This window comes from Microcebus murinus, chromosome 15 (assembly GCF_040939455.1).
Source record: "Microcebus murinus isolate Inina chromosome 15, M.murinus_Inina_mat1.0, whole genome shotgun sequence".
NCBI classification, from domain to species: domain Eukaryota; kingdom Metazoa; phylum Chordata; class Mammalia; order Primates; family Cheirogaleidae; genus Microcebus; species Microcebus murinus.
The window spans coordinates 70,132,609-70,146,588 of record NC_134118.1 but is presented as its reverse complement, the minus strand read 5'-3'; the positions used below and the strand labels follow the sequence as shown (position 1 = coordinate 70,146,588).

At 31.5% G+C, this 13,980-nt stretch overlaps 1 protein-coding gene across 2 annotated transcripts in view; it reads left to right on the top strand.

Moving 5' to 3' along the window:
• The window catches only part of WDR17 (WD repeat domain 17), a 76,021-nt gene extending 64,221 nt beyond the window's left edge, over window positions 1-11,800 (top strand). For both annotated transcript variants that reach the window (XM_012770707.3, XM_012770706.3), the window contains exons 23-29: window positions 20-131; window positions 4,267-4,408; window positions 4,742-4,844; window positions 5,786-5,887; window positions 7,830-7,928; window positions 8,274-8,457; window positions 10,851-11,800. In XM_012770707.3, coding sequence (XP_012626161.2) covers window positions 20-131; window positions 4,267-4,408; window positions 4,742-4,844; window positions 5,786-5,887; window positions 7,830-7,928; window positions 8,274-8,457; window positions 10,851-10,970 — 862 coding nt within the window. In that variant the 3' untranslated portion in view covers window positions 10,971-11,800. The remainder of the gene's footprint in view (window positions 1-19; window positions 132-4,266; window positions 4,409-4,741; window positions 4,845-5,785; window positions 5,888-7,829; window positions 7,929-8,273; window positions 8,458-10,850) is intronic.
• Window positions 11,801-13,980: the final 2,180 nt, after the last annotated feature.

Genomic DNA, 13,980 nt, shown 5'->3' with positions numbered 1-13,980 from the left:
CCTTTTGTTATGTGAACAGGAATTTGGCAGCTGATCTTCTCCTGATGATTCCTGATAATGAACTACATTTAGTAAAACTCTGCGCTTTCTACCCAGGGTGTATTGAAGAAATAAATGATCTTCATGAGAAGGTATGCTGATGATATTAAATATTCTAGTTTGGAATGCAGTGCTATGATTTAACTAATTATAGGTTCAAGCAAGTAGAGATACATGGAGAGAAATATATGTTCCCTTTGGGATACTTATAAGTATAGCCAATATTATAACAATAAGAAGTAACATTTATTGAGCTTCTACTATGTGCTTGGCACTGTTCTAAAGTTTTACATATATTTGTATCTTACTTAATTCTCATGAACCCCTGAAAAGCAAGGGATATTGTTCTATTTTACAAAGAAAGTAAAATCGGAGAAGGTAAGGAACTTGCCCAGATTAGTTAATGCAGGAGTGAGAGTATCAACTTCAGTAAGTCTAACTCCACATCCCAAGTCCTTTCCACTTAACACTTTACATCTTGAGGTATGTGTATGATAACTTTTAAAAACAGATAATTATAGAGGAAAATGTAGGGAAAACTCTTCTAGATATCAGCCTAGGCAAAGAATTTGTGACTAAGACCCCACTGGCAATCACAGCAACAGCAAAAATAGATAAATGGCATTTGATTATACTAAAAAGCTTCTGCATAGCTAAGGAAATAATCAACAGAGCAAATAGACAACCTACGTAATGGAAGAAAATATTCAAAACTATACATCTGACAAAGGGCTAATATCCAGATTCTACAAAGAGCTCAAGCACAAATCAGCAAGAAAAAAACAAAACAGCCCATTGAAAAGTGGGCAAAAAGCACGAACAGAAGCTTTTCAAAAGAAGATAGACAAATGGCCAATAAACATATGAAAAATGCTCAACATCACTAATCATCAGGGAAAAACAAATTAAAACCACCATGAGATATTACCTTACCCCTGTTAGAATGGCTTTTATTAAAAAGTTCCAAAACAACAGATCCTGGTGTGGATGCAGAGAGAAAAGGAGCACTTATACACTGTTGGTGAGACCACAAATTAGTACAACCTCTATGGAAAACAGAATGGAGATTCCTCGAAGAAGTAAAAGTAGAACCACTATTTAATCCAGCATTGCCACTACTGGGTGTCTACCCAAAGGAAAAGAAGTCATTTTATCAAAAAGACACCTGCAATCAAATGTTTATTGCAGCACAATTCACAATTTCAAAGATGTTGAATCAAGTGCTTATCAATTAATGAATGAATGAACAAAATGTGGTATATGTTTACTGTGGAGTACTACTCAGCCATAAAAAGGATAAATTAATGCCTTTCGCAACAATTTGGATGGAACTGGAGATCATTTTCCTAAGTGAATTATCCCAAGAATAGAAAAACAAACACCACATACACTGGCTATTAAATTAAAACTAACTGATGAGCACACCTGTGCATAGAGGAATGTAAAACTCAGTGGAAATCAAGCAAGAGGGAGAAAGGAGGTGGACAGTAGCAAAAACCAGCCTAATGGATACAGTAAACACTATCTGGGTGATGGGCACACTTACAACCATGACTCAAACATTACAAAAGTGATCCATGGAACCAAAAACATGTATACCTGCTTAATACCTTGAAATTTAAAAAAAAGACAACTTAGGATCTTTAAAAGAATTAATGAAATAAAATGAAATTTACTTGCATTATTCTAAAGTCCTTTAAAAACATACTCCTTTGCAGAATATAGGAAGCTATGTACCAATATTATATATAAAAGTAACCAAATATGTTCAACAATAGGGAGGTTATTTAAATTACAGTACATTTCTATATTTCAATGCTCTTAATCCATTAAAAATTATAAAGATCTATTTTTACTTACATGAGTAAATCACAAATCTATACATATACCATGTGATTTCATTTTGAAAATAACTGAATGTACATATTTATTTTGTTTATAGCATATGTAAGAAGATACCTGCAGTTTTACTAAGAAAAAGATAAGATATAAGTAGAACATTTTCTCATCTTTAACTTTCAAAATAACAAAGTTTTGTTTCACTTATTTGAACCTTTATTTTTCCCCTAGTGGGTGAGTGGCCCTGTGCATTAAACAACAGATATTTATTGAGTACTATGTTAATGCAGATAGACCAAAAGTGTATGTGAGTGAGCATGCATGGGTAGATATGTGTATGTTAGTGTGTGTGTATGTGTATGAGAGACAGAGAAAGAGATATCAATCAGGGCAAATACTTGTGAAAGGATAAATGTTCAAAGTTATCAGTGGCCTGTTAAATTATGGGAGATTTTAACTTCTGTACACAATTTGTTGTCTGTAAACTATTGTTTAGCTTTGCTTTGCTTTTATACACATGGCACCTAAAAGCTATATTTATGTTGAAATTAAAATGCACATGGATGGAAGCAGGAGGGGCTTTTTCCCCCAATTATTCTTCACAATTACTGTGTAGTGCTTAAATGTACACTAACAGATATCCTCTGAGAAAAAAGGTGCAGATGTTAATATCAAGTAAAGTAAGACTAAATGAGTTGTCTAAGCTTACATAGCTTTTTAACAATAGGGACAAGAATATTATTCACCTGGTCTTTTCATGACATATTCAAAAAGGATAGAATTGGACTCTCTGGTCAGATTTCATTAATAATTTTAGAAAGACTAGTGAGTATATGGAAAGGTTTAATAACTTTGAACAGTTTTACAAGTACAGATGCTCCTTGACTTACAATGACTCGAGTTGCAATAAGTTGAGAATATTGTAAGTTGAAAAATGCATTTAATACACCTAACATACTGAACATCATAACTTACCCTAGCCTACCTTAAACATGCTCAGAGCACTTACATTAGCCTTCACTTGGGCAAAATCATTTAACACAATGCCTATTTTATAATAAAATGTTTTATATCTCATGTAATCCATTGAATACTGTACTGAAAGTAGAAAACAGTATGGTATACAACATACAGGGTACTTGGAATATGGTTTCTATTGAATATAGTATTACCTTTACACTCAAAAGATGATAAGTCAAAGCGTTGTAAGTCAGAGACCATCTTTAATATTAAAAATTATATAATCAGATATGATATTAACATATTAATTTTTGGAATTTTAAGATAGGACAAGAATTACAATGACTTGAGAATGATCATCTCCCTCTTCTTATTATTCTATTTTAAGATAACATTTCAATGGGAATCATTTTTTATTCTCTCTATGCTTGGGCATGTATCAAGATGAAGAAACCATTTTTCTATCCAGCCAAGTACAGTACCTAGCACATATTAGTTGCTCAGTAGATAACTGGCATTTTGTAAGTATTGAGAAACAATATGAAATATCATATATATAAGAGCCCCCTTAATTCAGTTTGCTGTAATTTTTTTGAGAGACAAATTGAGATCCAAAATGTTAAATTTGCTTAATTTTTAAAGAACAGGAAATATGAAATGATTCATAAAGGCATTAAATAAATTGAAACAGAGCATGAAACTATTTATCAACATTGTTTTGAAACAAACGTTAACACTTAAGCTTCAGAAATCATAAACATATCAGAATTTGATATAAAAGGTAACTTAACCCTTGCCCACATTATGGAAGCAGACCATCTCACTTGTGGGATGATCAGACTCTCTCAGTTTTAACAGAAAAAAAAAATTAGAAAAAATGGGAAGGTGACTTTTTATTTTTAAAATCTCCACTTTGTGGCATTTCAAAATGTCAAAGCTAAAAACTTTTAGAGCTTTTACATATTTTGTGTCTCTGAAATGTTGCTTTGGCTCAAAGGCCAAGTGAAAGTAAATTACAGTGTAGAGGATATGTAATAATGCACCTTTTTTATGTTTGTTCCTTTTAATGTAGTTTTGACAATGGTTAGTATATTTGTTCTAAAATAATCTCATCATTTTTTGCCAAATTGCATTTTTGGTACTAATTCCAAAATTACAGCCAGGACAATTTACTTCCACCTGTTTTGTTAAGTATTTGTATGATGCAAACTACTCACTCGTTAGCTAATGAATACCACGTACTGTTTTTAGACCTTAAAGACATTTCCATAAATATATTCTCTTAAGCCAAATAATTTAATTTACATCTATTTAGGCAGCTTTAATAAGAAAAGCATACTAAGAATATTGGAAATATTTAATACTCATATTATTGCTTTTATCTCTGTAAATTTTAGTAACACTGTTGCCGAATCAATTATTTTCCAGTGCAAGCTACCCACAGCAGAAGAATGTATGCAGTTAGCTGAGACAGCCTATGCAGATGGCAATATATTTGAAACTGTAAAGTATTACTTGCTAAGTCAAGAACCTGAAAAAGCCCTTCCTATTGGTATTGACTTTGTTAAAGGTAAGTTTTTAGTTGGTAGTATAAAGCAAAATCTACTCATTTATTTGATCTTTTCATTCATATTGATGATCAGCTTTAATTTAAATCTTCAGATCAAGGAGTAGTCATCTTAAATTTTAAAAGGAGAGTGATTACTAATGTGAAATGTGATCTCTCTTCTGATTTCTTGGTATTGGGTCCTGAGAGAGGGTAAATAAGAAAATACTTGTGATCTAGAAAATAAAGAGTTAGGTAAGACTGACTGACAAAGAATTAATCAGCTATGTTAAAAATTGGATGAACAAGTATGATACTATTATTTAGAGAACTTTTCATTTGGTTTTATTTTGTCAGAATACATCAGTAGTTCAAATTGGACGTTGGATACCATTTACCCCGTTCTTGACCTTTTGAGTTACATTCGTACTGAAAAATTAGTCTTGCATACATGTACTGCGTGAGTACTTTTTCTCCAAAATATATAAGTGGTTTTATGCAATGTTTTCAAATGGCTCCATTGTTCTTGATGTTCAGATCAAGAAATAGAATCATCTTGGACAGGTAGCTATACTTGCAGAAAAGTTACATTTTTATTTATTATAGTCTTATGAAAATATATAGAGGTCAACTTGAAACCAAATATTAAATATTAGTGGTCCCAGTTCGTGCATGAATGTTTACATATGTGCATATACACACACATACCTGGTTCAAAGAATGCTAGTCCAAAGCCTGTGGATGGTTTTGGACCTCATGAAACTAGTGGTCATATTTATTAAGTATTCATTGTATGCAAAACACTATATTAGGCCTGGGGGAAATAAGTAAAAGTGCTAGAAAGTAGAAAATAGACACCATCCCTGAAGACAAGCACCATTTAAGTTATTGTCCATATAACTAAAGCCCTCAGAGACTCAATTTACAAGAAAGGCTTAGGGCATTTTTTAGTTTAATGCTTATGTGGAAAAGATGATGCAGCAGCCTGGGAAATTGGCAAAATTATCTCAGCAAGAAATGCAGTCGATATGCTTTACCCTTTCCTAGAGTCCACACAGAATTCCAGGAACTCCTACAGCTGACCAAAGCAGTTATTTAGAAACTAATCACAGGAAGATATAGACAGGGAATAGAGAAAAACAAGCAGGCAACAGTTAGATACTATTTAAAGACTTTTATTTTGAATTATATTTTATGGTATAACATAAATGTCTGAATAGCAATTATTAATTGATGAATAAATCATTATTAACTGATGCATGGATAAAATTTTCTAAACATACATTGCTATAAATGTCACCCATCAAAATATAGAGATACAAGTACATAAACTATATATGAAAATAAAATTCTATGCCTCAAATTGTGGAAGTTTAAAAATATAAATATTTTTTCTTTTAGAGCTCGAAATGAGTTGCTAATATTATGTGGTTATATTGGTGCATTATTGGCTATCAGGAAACAGTACCAAAGCATTGTTCCAGCACTTTATGAGTACACAAGGTAAAAAAATATTTTTCATCTATCATAAAATTATAGAGAAATTCCTTTCACTGAAGTAGATGGTATCTAAGTGGCTTATCTAAGGCATTAAATGTATGATTACATACATCCATTATTTGTTCAGCATGTACTTTATAATAAAGCAGCAATTAACTATATGAATTAAGAATGCATTAGGCTGTAAATAACAGAAATCCTAATACTAGCTTAAACTCATAGAGTTTATTGATCTTGCATGTGAAGACATAAGATAGGCATTCTAGGGGTGTTACGGCTATTCAGTGATTTAAAGGGCCTGTGTTCTTCCCTTCTTTCAACTCTGACGTTCTTGGCTTCTTTCCTCTTGCTTGAGTTTCCTGTTACGAGATAGGTGCTAACCTCCATATAATGACAACCTTCTAAGCAGGAAAGAGGTAAGGGTGAAAAATAGAGACCACAAATGGCTTTTCCCTGGCAAGATCATTTTATCCAGGTAGGATAAAACCTTAGGGTTTTATGCCTACATCCATTGGCCAGAATTGCATAACCTAATTTTCAAAGAAGATGGGAAACTGAGCATTTTGGCTTTCTAATTTCTACAGTAGAAAAAGGCAAAGTAAAAGGGGTTTGTGAGCAGCAGGTAACTTACTGTTAATATTTAATATTCAGGCATAACCTAACAGCCAAACTCCTACATTTTCTAAAAGCTTACTGAACTTCAGCCATTATGCTTCAAACTTATTATACTCAAAAAGAAAATTCACAGTGCCTTTTTCCCATAAAAAACCATTTCCAAGTCTACTAGTTTGCTAAACAGCATAGTAGGTGAGCTTTTTAACTCTTAACAAATGCTGAGAGTCTATGGGTGCACAACTTTTCTGAGTACCCTTCATATGGGGCAGAGGATTCTGAGAAAAACAGGCTTTCTCATTCCTAACTTCTCTCTATTGTGTCAGTGAAGCAGTAGCTGCCACCTAATGCAAACTGAGGAATAATATGGAATAAATACTATGAGGGCACTCAGGGAAAAGTCTGTTTCTACGTAGGCAGCATAACCCAAATTTGAAAGCAACTTTTAACAGTATTAAAATATAGGAGCAATAGGATGTATCACATAGAATTAAAATAATGTTTAATCAAATATATTCAATTATATATAATGATGAAAGTAAAGAAGAAGAAAATAATAATTAAGCATAAAATTAATATCAAGAATAAAAAGAAGGGTTTAATTTGAAGACAGAAGAGACTTGAGAGAGTATGTCTAAGGGCAACATGTTAGTTGAGAAAGAGAAATTAACAATTCCCTAATTTTAAAGAGCGTCTCCTCTCTGACAATTCCATCTTTGCTGTCTTGTCTTGCTGCCTATATTTATTTTCCTAACCCAATAAATATATGATCCCCCAAAGTTTTATTCTCTTTCATTCTCTCCTCCTCTCCTTCCCTTTTTCCTGCTCCACATCTCTACGTGTGTGTATATTCAGGAGCTTGCTAAACTCCAGCCTTGCGAAACTCAGTATGCTCAGAATTAAAATCATCTTCCTTCCAAATCTACTCTTTCTCCTGTGTGGGTGTGTGTGGTTTTTTGATGGTATCATTATACATCTGTCATCCAGGATTAAATGATCAGGGTCATGGTTAAGTGTTCTCCCTCACTATGGCTATTATCCAACATTGCTTGATTTGGCTAACCATTCTCTATACATTATATAGTTCATTTATTCATCCACTCAATCATTCAGTCACTCATACAAACAGTGTTTACTGAATATCTTTGACTTACCAGGGACTTTGCTAAATACACATGTAAGCATCTGTATCTATACTACCATGTATAATACATGTACACACAAATATATTTTTGAATAATAGTTGTTAATTCTAAAATTGCAGTTAAAGTTCATTTGCATTTTCTCGTATCTTAGTTTTTGATGTCATGTTAATTTTCTTTCACATGTTCAGTCAGCTGTTAAAACGTCGGGAGGTGTCAGTACCTCTAAAACTTGAACAACTTTCCGAAGAACTGGATGCATGGAGAGCTTGTACACAGTCCACGTATGAGTGAGTTAATATAATATAAAAATTGGAATGCAGAGATCTTTAATTTCATAGACAAATCTGTTGGGAATGTGCATGGTCTCATTATAAATTTTAGCAGAATAATGAATCTTGATTTGTTTAGCATATATTCACTTTATGCTAACAAATCAGTAACATGCAGTAAGAATTTACAATGCTGTTCTTTCTGCCTTTTTAAAGACTTTTGTTTTATTATAAATTAAGTCTAAAATTAATTTGCCTCCATCTATAAAGAACTAAATCATCATCAGGGATTATTTCTAATCTAAACCTCAGTAATTCTATGATTCTACAAAAATGAAATTTTAACATCTGTTGAAAACATAGATCATTGGAAGACTCTCCTTATACACCTCCTTCTGATTCACAAAGAATGGTTTATTCAACTTTACTAAAGAGGCTAAAGGAAGAATCACTCCAAGGAATTATTGGACCAGATTATGTGACTGGATCAAATCTTCCAAGTCATTCTGATATTCACATCTCTTGTCTAACAGGATTAAAAATCCAGGTACAGGCTAATGTCAGGTATAAATTGTATATTTCCATGATTTTTATATGTTTACTTTTTTGAAATATGATCTTAAAGCAAGCATAAACTGAATAAAAGTAGGTAACTATAAAGAAGTCTGGAGTCTAGTAAGGAGATATTGCCCTTACTGCTTTTATAGTTAGTATAAATAGTCTCTTTCTCCTTAAAGTAAATTCAGCGAGACAGTCATTATACTATTACCATAGAAGCAATTCATGTAATATGTATACTTAATAATGAATAATGTGTATCCTTAGGAACAAATACAATTAAAAATACATATAGGTTATATCCTGAGAGAAATTATTATTTGTTTTATTTTTATTTTTTTTTGAGACAGTCTCACTCTGTTGCCCGGGCTAGAGTGCCGTGGTGTCAGCCTAGCTCACAGCAACCTCACACTCCTGGGCTCAAGTGATCTTCCCGCCTCAGCCTCCCAAGTAGCTGGGACTACAGTCGTGCACCACAATCCTGAGAGAAATTGAATAAGGGAGCAAAGCAACAATCAGCACAGTTACAATGATTATATCACAATAGATTAAATGTAACTCTCTAGTCTTTATTTGTGTTGTATGAAAACAAAGCAATTAAAGACTGAGGGTTGTATAATATATTGTTTAGATATTATGCATGTTCTTACATCAAGTTACTGAGCTTTTAAGCAATTAAAATTTATTAGGATCAATCACAAGGGATGCCTAATTGCCAAGGAATGGCCCCTAATGTACAATCAAATTAGTGAGGACAAATGATGCCAGAGCCTCCCAGTAGGGCCCAGCAATGCCCTTATCTCAAAGAAATAGGAAGTCATCTAAGAGCCAGTACTAGTTGTAGGAGTCCCCAAGCAAACAAAGCCAGATCTCCATGAAATGCTAATTGACACTACAGAGTAGACTAAAAGAGCTCCACCTCCCAGTAATGTACATATTTTACTGAGTAGATTCTAATTATTTCTAATGTAGTGTAGAAAATTACATTTCTGATGCTGACATGCAAAGCCAATGAAGAAGGTATTTTTTGGCACAACCACCCAAAACAAATATCTGGATACTAATATAAACCCTAACTATAGCTTAGCTTGCCATTGCAAGGTAGTGAAGTCTCAGAGCACACCAGTATATTCCAAAAAACAAACAGGTCTCATAGTTGTATATACCTTTATTACCCACTTATTTCAGATATAAAAAAGCAGTAAATTCAATAGCTTATAATTAAGAGCAAAAAATATGAAATTTTTAGAGTATGTCCTCAGTGGCACTTACTGCCCTTTATGTGCCATTTCTAGTACTTAGTACCTTTGTGTTCCTTTTCTCCTTAAGATTCCTTTTCCCCCTCTGGGATAGCCAAATGACCTAATAGATTTAACCTCTCTATTTAACTATTTAACCTCTCTGTACCCAAAATTATGTCTACTAATTATCTCATATACACTAAGGTGCACATGACTAATAAAAATGGAGTGCTACCCTCTCAGGATATTTCTATGTCAACAGAACATTAATATGCTTGAGTTATAATTGTGAAATTCCAAGTACCTATTAGCAGGAAGTTGTCAACTTTACCTGCTCCTATGACGGGCTTTCCATTATCTAGAAATAATTTGCTAGTAACAAGAAGTATCGTTTGAAATTATGACCAAAAACCTGTTAGCCTTCAAACCTAATTAAGAAAGTAAAATTTTTATTGCATTTTGTACTTTTTAAATCATGTTTTCCTTCTAAGAGCTGAGTAATACAGATTGAAAAGTATTTGCATTTGGTTTTTCCTAACTACCCTTGGTATACATAATACCTGATGCAACTAAATTATAAATATGCTAGTAATCACATGACTGGATATAATTTAAATTACATATACAAATATAGAGCAATATATTCTTCATCTTCTGGAGAGCAGGTTCAAAGTTTCTGGCTTAAATAATTTCTCCAGCTGTATTGAAATAGGCTACATGATTAAAATAGTTAAATATATTTGTCTATTACTAGACATATAAAATAAATAAATAAACTTTTTATAAAATATATAAACTTTATGGCAATTTATTTATAAAATGGATAAACTTTGTGGCAATTAATAGATTAATAATACCTATTGTATTGTTAGCACTACTGTATTTAAAGAATTCAAATTATAAAACTGAATTCTATTTGGACAGACATTAGGGAATAATAACATAGTGTCAAGATACTTAAAAATGTTTCTATATTTGATGGCAGTTCAGAAATACTAATTTTTTTCTTAGTCTTAAATTTCCCATTAGCATTGCCTAAATGTCATCATTATTTCTTTATTAGTGGTTATCTTTCTAAAAGTTTAAAAATATCTTGCAGACTTATAATTTCATCTTATCTTTCAACTCTCACCATATACAGGGCCCTGTATTTTTTCTTGAAGATGGGAAATCTGCTATCTCATTGAATGATGCTTTGATGTGGGCAAAGGTGAATCCATTCTCACCTTTAGGGACTGGAATACGACTCAATCCATTTTGATAGAAGATTTCTCTCCATGATTAATTGTTTTTTTAAAGAAGAACTTCTGTGGGTTAGTATTACCTTCATCTTGGTTGTCCAAGAACCAAAGGTTGGGGGGAGGATTAGGGGTTGGGAAAGGTAGAGAGTAACAGTTAACTTTATTCATTCACTTTAAAAAATAAAATGTTTATACAATTTAAAGGAAAATTTGTTGTCTCCTTTATAAAATATAATAGCCACATTTGGGAAGAAGGAAATATATAAATTATAAAGGACTGAATAAAAGCATATAAAAGTTTCACAAAGCATGAAAGATATCAATCAGAATACTATCTTGTTGAAACATTGAAACATATAAAATAATGCAACACTTAGCATCATACTTGACATACAATAAATACTTAAAGAATATTCAAATGACTGAATATCTTGAAATATTGAAATGTAAAGTGTGCATAACTGATCTTCAAGTTAACAAAACACCCATATTATCCTTTATAAAATGTACCATAAACAACTAATTTTGTTTATATTGAATAAAATTTTTCGGTTATAAGTTTAGTACATATCAATAAATGGATACACTGTCAAAATACATTTTTTTAAAAAATAAAACATTATCAAGTTTTTTATGTGAAGTTCAACAGTTCAATTATAAATACATAAGTTATATAGGCATGAAAAAATTTGGGGGTGAAAAACACAAAGTCCAGTCAGATATATCTGAGAACTGTGTTAGATGATAATTGACTGTTTTAAAAAATATTTGGTATGCATAGATATCAGTTTGTGATTGATGCATTTAATACTTGCATAATAAACTTGTATCAATTTATATTAACTTTATCTACAGCACAATTTATTTGATGAAAATCAGCTTCAAATAATTTCTATAAGAATACTAGTTGAAATTTTGGATATATTACATAAATTTAATTTTAGAAATACTTATTAAAAGTATAAAGCTGTGAAAAGCCTGATATGTAACTATAAATATTTCGATTGGACTAGAATTCTGACTTTGAAATTTATGAAATTAGTGCATGCTAGGAAGAATAGTACTTTGATACTCAAGTTGTTTTACAGGATTTATAATATAGATGTTTTTGCCTGACTAAAGAGCAAGCTCATATAACTAGAATAATTGTGGTTTTTATTATCTATAATTTATTATTTTATAAACTTTTTGCATTTAAAATATATATATATATTTTTGAGACAGAGTCTCACTCTGTTGCCCGGCTAGAGTGCCGTGGTGTCAACTTACCTCACAGCAACCTTAAAGTCCTGGGCTCAAGCAATCCTTCTGCTTCAGCCTCCTGAGTAGCTGGAACTACAGGCACATGCCACCATGCGCAGCTAATTTTTTCCATATATTTTTAGTCGTCTAGCTAATTTCTATTTTTAGTAGAGACGGGATCTCGCTCTTGCTAAGGCTGGTCTTGAACTCCTGGGTTCAAACGATCCTCCTGCCTCGGCCTCCCAGAGTACTAGGATTACAGGCATGAGCCACCATTACTGGCCCCATGTTTAAAATATTTTTAAAACCTTCTTAAACAATCTTCTTAAAACTAGAAACAATATATATTATGTATCTATGTATTATATTTATCCCATGGACCACCTCTAACTTCTCAAAAAGATATTACAGGCTTAAATTCCATTTATAAAAAAATTAATAAATATTGTAGAAAATAATATATGTAACTCAGAGATACAATAGGTAATATGAAGAGTACCTGAGAATTAATTTTCTAACTCCTAGTGATATCTGTAACTCAGATTTTTCTGAGTTACAGGTGAGGAGAATTATTAATTGACACATATGTATTGAAATCCCCTCACTTAAAGATGGCTCAGTCATTCTTGTAATTTTATTTTAAAATAGATTAATAAGGCTATCTTTTTTGGGCTTTAAATACTTTAAAGGATATCAGTAAGTTATACATATATAAATAATTATTACCTTCTGTATGTTTAATGAATGCAGGAAAATAATATTATATATAAAATATGAAGAAAAGTTTCATACAACTTTTTAACACATGAATAAAACCAAAGAGTAACTCAGTTTCTTTCTAAAATCTAAATTGGTCTAAATTGGATATATTCAACCATCATTCTATTATTACCATCTTATTATGCTTCTCTACAATGTTCTATGCCTTACTATTAATTATATAACTACTAATTCTTCATAGAATTATAAATATGCCATTTATCTATGTCAATTTGTATATATTGTGCCTTAATATGAAAAACAAAAAAAGTTTAATTTACAAAAATGTTTTTATTGTTAGATTTCATATGCATGAAAATCCAAACAAATAATATGAATTTATTTTATTATTTGAAGATGTTCATATTATCAATAGTGTGGACAAATTATTTTGCAGGTTTAAATATGCCTTTATGAAGGAAGAATCTCATTAGACAATGATTTTTGAAGCATTGGGAAAATATTTTACCTAAAAGTTACCAGTTACCAGGGGGTTAACATAATTACATCAAAATGAGTTTACATTTTGTGAAAATATGATTTTCATGTCAATCAAGATAAATTAAATATATATATTTCCATGAAATTTTCCAAATGTTTTCAGCAACATGGTTGCATTAGAGCAATGGCTGTATTTCATTGTCCTTATAACAAGAAAATTTACATATTTTGGTTATAAATCAGAAAGTATTCTGAATATAGTAAAAGCCTCACTAAGTATTTGTAAAATTTAGTCTTTCATAATTTGTGTATCACTAATATGGAAGACATCTTTATAATCAAGTCTTAATAAATGCTGATCGTACCAAATCTTTGAGACATTTGTGCCTAATAATTAAAATATGTACTTTCATGCTGAATTTATACACCTGTGCTATTTAATATGACAAATCCTAATCTAGATTTATATGTATGTATGTATTTCAGGTCTCCTAAATTTTAATAAATACTACAATTAAAGCCTGATATGATGTAGTGAACTGCTTAGATGAGCAGTAGTCTCGTCCCTGAAAATACCATTGAGAGACC